Raw genomic sequence first — 11,134 nt, 5'->3', positions numbered from 1 at the left:
GATAAGGCTCTAGGTCCGAATGACTTGAACCCATCTTTCTTTAAACTTTTTTGGAATTCTGATAAGGCTCCAGGTCCGAATGATGTATCATAAGTGTTTCATAGCTCGAGCGAGGTGAATTTCCAAATCACTTAAATGATGTTAATAGTATCAAATTCCAAAGGGAAACAATCCTACGAATATGAAAGATCTCCGGTCTATTTCTTTGTGCAATGTTATCTATAAAATCATGTCAAAAATTCTTACGAATAGGCTGAAAGTGGTGTTAAATAAGTTTATTTATGAAGAGAAGTCAAGTTTTACGGTGAATAGATCTATCTTGGATATTGTCATGGTGGCTATTGAACTAATACATCATCTAAAGTAGCTTAAATATCGACATTAGTAAGGTATATGATTGAGTTGAATGAGATACTTGAGAAGAGTTTTGAAACATATGGCATGAGTTTCCAAGACAAGTGGATTGTATGGATGACCCATGTGTGTGGATAAACATTATATGAATCAAGTGGATTGTATGAACCAACTAACGAATGGTAAACTTTATACTGACTGATTGACAATACTAAAAAAAAAATTACACTAACTGTGTTTATTAACGAAAGTCTTTCTCGAATACAACATATGTCATGTAAGGCAGTGCAATAACAAACAAGCCTAACATCACACGGCTTATAATATCTAAACCATCATTCAATAGATTTATATAATAAAAAACACCATTCAATGGAGGCCAAGAACGAGTAGAATTTTTATATGGTTGTGCACTTAAATTTTTCGATCTATTTAAGGCATCGGTTACTTTCCGCGATTTAACTTCCTGAGGAAATAAGAACTGAACTGCGTTCCAAAGAGCTACATTCACACAGTAGGATAATCCATTACTGCAAGAAAAAAAAGACAAAAATACATTAAAATTATGTTATTTTGAATATTTGATTTTGAAAAAATTAATCACTTTATGAATACCTTATTGATCCCCCGCATATAGGGCAATTTAGGTCTGTGGCAGACATAGCCATGGAAGATTGCAAACACTCTTTGCAAAAACTAAAAGAATGGATATTTTTAATTAGAAAATTGATAAGTTGATGTAATTAGAAACTAAACTTGGGATGAAAAATATCTAACATAGTTATAGAATTAAGACTAGTGTGGTATTTATATCGTGTGTTTGATGCGCACCTGTGTCCACAAGGAGTGGTACATGGCTCAAAATATATCTCCGCACAAATCTATTATAATGAACAAAATCAAAGTTATTACATAGCAACAATGTATAAACCTAGAATAGTAAAAACATCACAAGGATCTTCTTACCGGGCATAAGAACTTCTTGACAAGTTCATCGGTGCAACGGAGAACAGAAGTGGCGGACGACAAATCAGAACTCATCTCGAGATATTCAATCTTCAATAACTATGTTGAGGACAGGGGTTATGTAAATTAGAGAATGATGAAATCAAATGTCATAATTTAGATCAAATATTCTAGTTCTGAAGTTTTCAGCTTCATCAAACATAAGTTTTATCAACATGACATTATAAAATTTGGTCAATTTCAATTATCATAATTGTATGACATTGCAAGTACGGAATGAACAGAAAAAAATTATTAAACAAAACAGATTCATTATTTTATGATCCTTTTATTCATTCATCTTGAAGAGACGGTTTCAGAGGAACATACAGATTCACAAATATCAATTACATAATTCTAACACCACAAGTAAAAATCAGTAGCAACAAAAAATGGCATAATGGAATGATAATAATAATAATAATATTCCATACGAAAAGCAATTAATATTTAGAGAAAGTCACATACCGATTTTCCCTTTTTTCCTACTTTTCTCTTCTTTGTTCGACAAATTCTTTTCTCCTCTTTGTCAATTTTATAAACCCTATTTTTCACTGATGGGTTGGGTTTTATATATTTTTCGAAATAATAACAATAATCCAAATTATTATTAATTAGATTAGATTCTGTCAAAAATATTAATGAAAATTAAAAGGTAATTCTTATCTTAATAAGAATAATAAAATGCAAAAAAATATTTATATAAACATACAGAGATATACAAAGTATTATTCAAAAAAAAAAAAAAGAGATATCCAAAGTAATGAAAAAAAAATTATATATTAGCAAGTAAAAAAAATACTAGCAAGCTAAAAAAACATTATTAAAGAACTAGCGGCCAGAAAGGCGCGTGTAAAAAAAAAATCTTATGTTACGGTTAGTTTGTTAATAAAAGATTTTTACTGCTAGACAAAAACATGTCTAATATTATGGTGAGTTTGTTAATAAAAAAATTTTGCTGCTAAAAAAAAAGTTAAGGGTATTGTTGGTATTATGAATTTTTTTTTATCCTCTTTATATATAGGTATAGATGACTAATTAAACTTTTTTTTTTAAGAGTATGTTGGGTTTTTTAAAGAATGATAGTTTCTTATTTTGCAGTGTTAATGTTGCTGAGGTAAACTGATTTTTGAGTATTCTACATACGAGTTAGGGTCCTCTCCATTTTCTCTCTCGATTTGCCCTCTCTATTATTATAGTCTTGAATTGTTTTCAAATATATATATTAAACTAGAACTTGCGAGTTACGACCCGTGCACGCACGGGTCTGATTAGATGTAATATGTAACAATAGAAAATACGATTGAAAAATTTTAATATTAAAAAATATATGAAAATTTGGAGTAACAGTGCGCCGGATACCGGTGATGAAAACAAAAACAAAAAAATGTGACAAAAAATACATCATTGGTATATTTGTTTTCATCCGTTATGAAATTTAGATCTAATGATCCTATTATACCATAAAAAAAACAGTTACTAAATGAAGTGAATAAGAAAAAAATATAACAATCACTAAAATAGTTGAACTTGAGATGACTACGATATATAAAATGAATGAAATATATATATATATATATATATATATATATATATATATATATATATATATATATATATATATATATATATAACTCAAATGCAAATCTATAACGCATCTTATTTAAATTAATTTGGAACTGAATATTGCAAGAATTCAATGGAAATTAATTAATGTAAAAAATGGGAGAAAAATGTGAGGAAATAAATTAATTGATTTCTATTTTTTTAAAAAAAAAAGATTTGTATAAAAAGAAATTGAATGTGTATTACATAAAAAAATTGGAGTTGTAAAAAAAAATGGGGTTGATTTCTATTTAAACAAAATTAAACATTGATTTCATATTTATTACATGTAGGTTACCAAATTATATCAGATTGATTGATGTAGCCTAGTGGTAAATGCATCAAATAATTATTAAAGGTCACGAGTTCAATTCTTGTTAAAGTATTTTTTTAATATTTTATTTGAAATAAATTAGGGTCAAAATGAGAGGAAAAATGATTAGGTTTAGGGTTAGCTTATCGGAATAAACTTAAAATATAAGAGATAGTTGGATCCACCAAATGTCACATTATTGTAAACTTAAAACTAGAGAAGATGAAAAATGGAGAGGATATTAACTCTCTACATACATATGAACAAGCCTCATGTCATGAAATTATTATGTTTAAGTCTTAAGTGTTTATCAGTCGTAATGTGTCCTTGGCGGCACAAGAAGATTTGGTTGGTATAGTTGGTGTCAAACATGTTTAAGATGAATTTTTTAGTCATTAGACATACTTGACAAAAATGTGAATAAATTAAATGTGTTTTGGTAATATAAAATAAAATAAAAAAATAAATAAGGGGTATAGAAGTAAAGGTCTTGTTAACATGTGCATATAGGGCATATGATAAGGTATCTTAATATAGAATACAAGATATTTAATGCTTGAAAAGTTAAAATGCACAAATTCTAAGACATAATTTCTATTTTTACTACCTTAACATGTGTCATATATGCACATGTTAACATTCTCCTAGAAGTAATTATAGTTTATCATTGTCTTCAATGAAGGCTTTCTCTTCAATGAAGGCTTTCTCTCCATCTGAGATTCATTCTTTCATTTAGTAGTTTACTGAAAGAGAAAAAAACCAAACTGAGAAGGAGACAATGAACACGACGAAGGATGCTATACTATCTGCGACCTCTAACCGTTTTCGGAGAAGAACAGAACTCTGTGTTTCTGCTCTTCCAAATCTGCTTATTGCAGCGGAAGATTTCTTCATTTCTCACGTTCGCAACCACCGCAACGTCTCTTTCACGGTAAGAATTCCTCAGATCTTTGTTTAGATAGATCTCTGTGTTCAAACTATTGTTAAATCCATTGTGTTCAAACATCAATTTCAATTCAATTTCATCGGTTATGAACGTAACTGTTTGTGTTTCTCGTCTTCCAACTCGCTTATTGCAGCGGAAGATTTCTTCATTTCTCACAATCGCAATCACCGCAACGTCTCTTTCACGGTAAGAATTCCTCAGATCTATGTTTTTTCTTTGTGTTCAGACTATTGTTAAATCGATTGTGTTCAAACATCAATTTCATTCCAATTTCAATTTACTTCGCTCTATCAATCGATTTATGCTTGGTTTCTTTTGATACACTGTATTTTATATTTCCCTGTGTATATCAAATTTCAATCTGTGCTGATTTTCAGCTATTATGAGGCTTAATTGTTTGGATGAGTTAGTTAGTTAGTTTATGTGTTTCTGACTTTTTAATTGAAAATTTTAATTCATTATTTAGCAAGCGCTTATCAAACCAGTGGCATTAACTGAAAAATTTCAATCTGTGCTGATTTTCAGCTATTATGAGGCTTAATTGTTTGGATGAGTTAGTTAGTTAGTTTATGTGTTTCTGACTTTTTAATTGAAAATTTTAATTCATTATTTAGCAAGCGCTTATCAAACCAGTGGCATTAACTGAAAAGTAGTAATTTGAAGAACAAAGTCATAGATAGATAGATAGATAGATAGATAGATAGATAGATAGATAGATAGATAGGTAGATAGGTAGGTAGGTTGGTAGGAAAGGTTTTCATTGTAGGTCATGTATAAATAAACTGAGCCTTGACCAAAGTTCCAGAGTATAATAAACTATAAGCCATGTAATTAAACTACTCTCTCCAAAATGGAGCTTTGAGCAAAGTTCCAAATAGATGCATATTTAGTCCCTTTTCAATAAAAGTGAGCATACGAATCTAAATCATTTTTTTTTGTTTTAAGAAATGAACAAAGAATCAATAGATTTCAATAATGACTAAAGTCATAAAGAAAATAAGTAAAAATAAAATACCTCATAAGGAAGTGTTATGCTCTTTGTCATTAGTTATAAATAACTCCTTTCTTTTGAAATTTGAAAATATTACCCAAAAGAGCTAAATTTTTGTCATTTAATGAAAGCTACTTTCTTATGTGGCATGTCTCATAGCTTTGACACCTGTTTTTTTTTCTTTCCTATTTTGACTTTCCTTAAAAAAATGGAAGATCCATTTGCTGTAAGCCTGGAACACAATTTGCTTTTACTGAACAGCTGCAAGGACAACTTCCACCACAGCTTCCACTGCCACTGCCAGCAAAGGAAGACCAAATGCTTCCTTTGCATGCTCTTACAAGTATGGTTTTTCTCTCTTTTTTCATTCATTTTTCAATCAATAGTACACAAATTTTATTTTTTTACCTCATTACTAGAGTACATGCGGACCCATGTGTTTTGTCAATCACCGCCGCCACATTTCTCACACATGAGGTACAAGGTATTTTCATTCTCTATTTTTTATTTTTCTGTTCAAACCATAGAAACCTAAGACTCGATGATTTTGTTATAGAAAAATTCTTCTGAGAAACCCAAAGCTTACTGTGCAACCAGAACAGCCAATGCAACCCCAGCCAGCACCGCCAGTGCAACCCCAGCCAGAACAGCCTACTGTGCAATCCCGGCCAGAACAACCAGTGCAATCCCAGCCAGAACATCCTACTGTGCAACCAGAACAGCCTACTATGCAACCAGAAATGGTTGACATCAGGACCCCTGTGTTCGGTCACAAGGCCTTCATGTTGAACACGGTCAGCAACAAGTTGAAACATGAACTTTCCAGCATTTAGGCGAATATCAATATTAGATCGAACTGCTTGAATAGGTAATGGTTGTTCGTAGCTGGCTGAAATGTATAAACGGTACAAATACTCAAAATTTGAGTATATTGTACGCCATGCTGAAAAGGTAAGAGTGTCTAACGGCAGGGTTGCGCGACCTGTTCTGCCTGAGTAACTGGTTTGTTGAGTAATTGCCTCTGCTTGCTGGAGTTGCACGGGCTGTTATGGTTGCACTGTGCAGCCAGAACAGCCCGTGCAACCCCAGCAAGCAGAGGAAGTTACTCAGCAAGCAGAGGCAGTTACTTAGTCAGAACAGGCCACGCAACCTCTGCCGTTAGACACTCTTACCTTTTTAGCATGAACTACAATATACTCAAATTTTGAGTATTTGTACCATCTATACATTTCAGCCAACTACGAACAACCATTACCTATTCAAGTAGTTCGATCTAATATTGATATTCGCCTAAATGCTGGAAAGTTCATGTTTCAACTTGCTGCTGACCGTGTTCAACATGAAGGCCTTGTGACTGAACACAGGGGTCCTGATGTCAACCATTTCTGGTTGCACAGTAGGCTGTTCTGGTTGCACAGTAGGATGTTCTGGCTGGGATTGCACTGGTTGTTCTGGCCGGGGTTGCACAGTAGGCTGTTCTGGCTGGGGTTGCACTGGCGGTGCTGGTTGGGGTTGCATTGGCTGTTCTGGTTGCACAGTAAGCTTTGGGTTTCTCAGAAGAATTTTTCTATAACAAAATCATCGAGTCTTAGGTTTCTATGGTTTGAACAGAAAAATAGAGAATGAAAATACCTTGTACCTCGTTATGTGTGAGAAATGTGGCGGCGGTGATTGACAAAACACATGGGTCCGCATGTACTCTAGTAATGAGGTAAAAAAATAAAATTGGTGTACTATTGATTGAAAAAAGAGAGAAAAACCATACTTGTAAGAGCATGCACATGAAGCATTTGGTCTTCCTTTGCTGGCAGTGGAAGTTGTCCTTGAAGCTGTTCAGTAAAAGCAAATTGTGTTCCAGGCTTCCAGCAAATGGATCTTCCATTTTTCTTTAATATATATATATATATATATATATATATTTGTTTCCCCATGTCCGTCCCTTAGTGCAATATATGCCACGACTGGCAATGAACAAGCAATAATGCCTAGAAACACAATGTTTGCATAACCTAAAATGTCATCCAAAGAACAACTAGAATTTTCATATGGTTGTGGACTTGAATTTTTTGATCTGTTTAAGGCATCAATTGTTACTTTCCGCGATTTAACTTCCTGAGGAAACAAGGACCGTACTGCATCCCAAAGAGCTACGTTCACACAGCAGGATAAACCATTACTGAAAAGAAAAAAAACCCACAACTAAGTGAAAAGACAACAAGAAGACAATCATTGAAAATATGTTATTTTGAATATTTGATTTTTGAAAATAAATAAATTTTTGGTCCTATAAATATCTCGAATTTTGTTTCCGGTCTTTATAAGAAATTTCAGCAATTTTTGGTCGCTTGTCTCGAGTAAAAAAAAAAACACAAAAGAGTTGTGTCATAACTTTTGGTCCTTCTTTTAATCAACTCAGATGTACTTGCATATTTTCTAAATAATTTTTGGTATTCATATTTATAATATGCAAAATTACACCATAAGTCATTTATTTTATTTATTTGTAACACTTTGGTTCTTTATCTTTTATTTATAACATATAAGTCCTTTATCTTATATATTTGTAACATTTTAGTCATTTTTCTCATTTTTTTATTAAAAAATAATGATGTGGCACACATTAGATAATTTATTTTAAAAAAATATTTCTATTAAAAAAATAAAAAAATTCAAAAAAAGATCAATTTCTTCTTATCTTCATTTCTTCCTTAAATTAAAAAAATAATAATAAGAAACTCAATACACCTTCATATAATATAGATCTATATATTATGTTCTTATAAACTCAAAAACCCTAAATATATCATTATCCCTAAAAATTATTAAGATTGGAAGTGCTATGATATACATGTAGAAGCAAGATGATTGAGCAAGGGTTGCTAGGTTTCCTTTTGTTCTTTTCCAATTTGATACACTAAAGTAATAATAAAGTGACAAGATGCATATGAAAATTTATGGAATTAATTTCCAGAATTTTTTTTTCTTAAAAATCCCAAATTTGTTGACAAATCATTTATAGGTTTAATTATAATTTGGAGATTTTTGAGTTTAGAAGAACATAACACATAGATCTATATTAAATGGAGATTTTGGCCCCCCATATTTCAATTGCTTGATTTTAACCCCTAAGTTTCACAATTGCTCGATTATAGCCTTTCAGGTTTCAATTGCTCGATTTTGGCCCCTCAAGTTTATCCCTTTTGCATTTGCTAGCCCCCTGTTGACTTTTTTGACTAAAATTTGCTTATGTGATATTTTAAAATTAAATAAGTATTTAAAAATAAATAAATTACAAATTGTTTTTTAAAAACTAAATTATAATTTTTTTTATTATATGTAGTTTATAAAATAATTTTGTTACATAAAAATGTAAAAAAAAAAAGCTTAATTGTAGTTTTGGCCCCCCAAGTTTCACAATTGCTTGATTTTGGTCCCCCACGTTTCGATTGCTTGATTTTAACCCCCTAAGTTTCACAATTGCTTGATTTTAGCCCTCCAAATTTCAATTGCTCGATTTTGGCCTCCCAAGTTTACCCCCTTTTGCATTTGCTAGCCCCCGTTGAATATTTTGATTAAAAATTGGTTACGTGGCATTTTAAAATTAAATAAGTATTTAAAAAAAAATAAATAAATTACAAATTGTTTTTTAAAAACTAAATTATAAAATATATTTTTTATTATATGTAGTTTATAAAATAATTTTGTTATATAAAAAAGTAAAAAAACATTTTATGAACTATTTTTTAAAAACTTTGTAAACTTTTTTTTAAATAAAAAATAATTATTAAACCTTTTATTAAAAAAACAATTTTTAATACATTTTTATAAAAGCAAATATTATTATTATTTTTTATTTAAAACATATTTTTAATTTTTAAAAAATGTCACATAAACAATTTTTAGTCAAAAAAGTCAATGGGGGGCTGACAAATGCAAAAGGGGGTAAACTTGGGGGGCCAAAATCGAGCAATTGAAACTTGGAGGGCTAAAATTAAGCAATTGTGAAACTTAGGGGGTTAAAATCAAGCAATTGAAATGTGGGGGGCCAAAACTGCATTTAACCCAAAAAAAAAATTATGAACTATTTTTTAAAAACTTTGTAATTTTTTTTTAAAATAAAAAATAATTATTAAGGGAGCCCCTAATATGGCCCTCATTGTTTTTGGTCCACCGGTGAACCTCTCCAACTGACCTACTACAATAGGTATCTGTATATTATTGGTCACTAGGTCCCACAAAAGTTGAAAAATAAAAAGCTTATTTTTTTATTAAGTGAGAGTGGTTGATTACCTTTATATCCTTATACTAAAATTTAGATCTAACTCATCTAGGTCAAAAATCAAAATCATCTTCATCCTCTATTGTCTCAAAATCATCTTCACGCAGGATCCATGGTTGTTTTCCTTGGTTTGTTCTCCGACAAAATCATAACTGATGTATTCAATATCGGAATAATGAAAAATAGCAATTGATTCGCCGACGAAGACACCTTTCCACTCGAGTTCGTCGGAATCACAATTGATGATGTTGTTCTTGAAAAAGTGATAATTACTTAGATGGTCTCCAATTTGGAAGTGAACACTTTTAGCCCATTTGTTGGAGCAAAACCAAACACAAGATATTTTACAAAGAGAAGCATGTATTTATCATATAAACAATAAAATAGAGGTTGAAGATGATGGAAACATGATAAGGACATCAATAGAGATATTGTTTGATTTTCGGGTTCAAATAACTTGATAAACCCAATTTTTCTTCCCCATCCTTCTGCAAATAATAGAGGTTGAAGATGATTTTCACCTAGTTTAGGCTTAAATACGAGGGCATAAATGTAATTAACCTTCCTCACCTAACAAATAAGCTTTTTTGTTTCTTAGCTTTTGTGGGACCCATCGACCAATAAAATACAGATACCTGTTGTAGCAAGTCAATTTGAGAGGTTTACCAATGCACCCAAGAAAATGGGGACCATATTAGGGGCTCCCAATTATTAAACCTTTTATTAAAAAAAACAATTTTTAATACATTTTTATAAAAGCAAATATTATTATATTTTAATTTTTTTAATAAAAAATTCAACGGCGAGCTAGCAAATGCAAAATGAGGTAAACTTGGGGGGCAAAAATCGAGCAATTGAAACTTTGAGGGCTAAACTCGAGCAATTGTGAAACTTAGGGGATTAAAATCAAGAAATTAAAACATGGAGACCAAAATCAAGCAATTGTGAAACTTGGTAGACCAAAACTGCATTTAAGCATTTTTTTTTTATATGAAGAGTTAACTTTTGGAAAACAATAAATGACGTTGAACCCAATGTGAGAAACCCTTAAGTGAAAAATGAGGATCAAAATTTCTAAAAGGAATATGGTTGGGTGGACATTAACGTTTTAGAAAACTAAATTTTAAAATAAGGACCAAAATTTCAATTATTTTAAGTAGGGACAAAAAAATGTACTCAACTCTATTTATTTTTATTTTTTGTCAAGTAGCCAAGTGACCCGACTCACAATTGAGGTTTACAAAAGTGGAGAATTCAGAGTTTAAACTTCCAGCCTATTCATATTGCGCTATCGTGTGTATAAATCAAACTTAATTTTTCATACATACCATTATTTATTAAAATTGACATATTTTCTTGACAATATAAATAATTATGTTTTGAAAAGCATCAATAAATTATAGAAAAATATAACTATGTCTATAAAGCTAGATCTACACTAGAGCTGTCAAAACGGGCGGCCCGGACAATTTCGGGCCGGCCCGGTCGGGCTCCGGGTTTTGTCGGGCCGGGCTAAAAAGCCCGGATAAAAAACGGGCTACCAAAATTAGTGCCCGAGCCTGGCCCGGTACGGGTAGTCGGGCTTTCGGGCCGGCCCGTTTTTTTTTTTTTTTTTTACTTTTAGTGCTCAAACTCAACCAT

General features: G+C 31.3%; 2 protein-coding genes across 6 annotated transcripts; one reads left to right on the top strand and one right to left on the bottom strand.

The window, feature by feature from the left end:
* Positions 1 to 564: 564 nt before the first annotated feature.
* On the bottom strand, positions 565 to 1,647 carry LOC123898852 (E3 ubiquitin-protein ligase RNF168-like). Its single transcript, XM_045949876.1, has 4 exons — positions 1,321 to 1,647; positions 1,186 to 1,235; positions 970 to 1,050; positions 565 to 884 (listed from the first exon to the last, which is right to left on the bottom strand). Exons 1-4 carry the CDS (start codon positions 1,393 to 1,395, stop codon positions 596 to 598), a joined length of 495 nt encoding a protein of 164 aa, XP_045805832.1. The 5' UTR covers positions 1,396 to 1,647; the 3' UTR covers positions 565 to 595.
* A 2,321-nt stretch (positions 1,648 to 3,968) lies between these two features.
* LOC123898625 lies at positions 3,969 to 10,918 on the top strand. 5 transcript variants are annotated; one of them, XM_045949633.1, is made up of 4 exons: positions 3,969 to 4,208; positions 4,357 to 4,409; positions 5,430 to 5,557; positions 5,634 to 5,847. In XM_045949633.1, the coding sequence occupies exons 1-4, from the start codon at positions 4,056 to 4,058 to the stop codon at positions 5,747 to 5,749; spliced, it is 450 nt and encodes a 149-aa protein (XP_045805589.1). In that variant the 5' UTR covers positions 3,969 to 4,055; the 3' UTR covers positions 5,750 to 5,847. The 5 variants fall into 5 exon arrangements, 2 of the variants coding, with proteins under 2 accessions (XP_045805589.1, XP_045805588.1); XM_045949632.1 differs by having other exon boundaries at positions 5,430 to 5,847; XR_006805376.1 differs by lacking the exons at positions 5,430 to 5,557; positions 5,634 to 5,847 and adding an exon at positions 9,601 to 10,918 and having other exon boundaries at positions 3,969 to 4,409.
* Positions 10,919 to 11,134: the final 216 nt, after the last annotated feature.

This window comes from Trifolium pratense, linkage group LG7 (genome assembly GCF_020283565.1).
Source record: "Trifolium pratense cultivar HEN17-A07 linkage group LG7, ARS_RC_1.1, whole genome shotgun sequence".
Classification (NCBI taxonomy): Eukaryota; Viridiplantae; Streptophyta; class Magnoliopsida; order Fabales; family Fabaceae; genus Trifolium; species Trifolium pratense.
The sequence above is the reverse complement of the archived record's forward strand: the minus strand, read 5'-3'. Positions and strand labels throughout refer to the sequence as shown.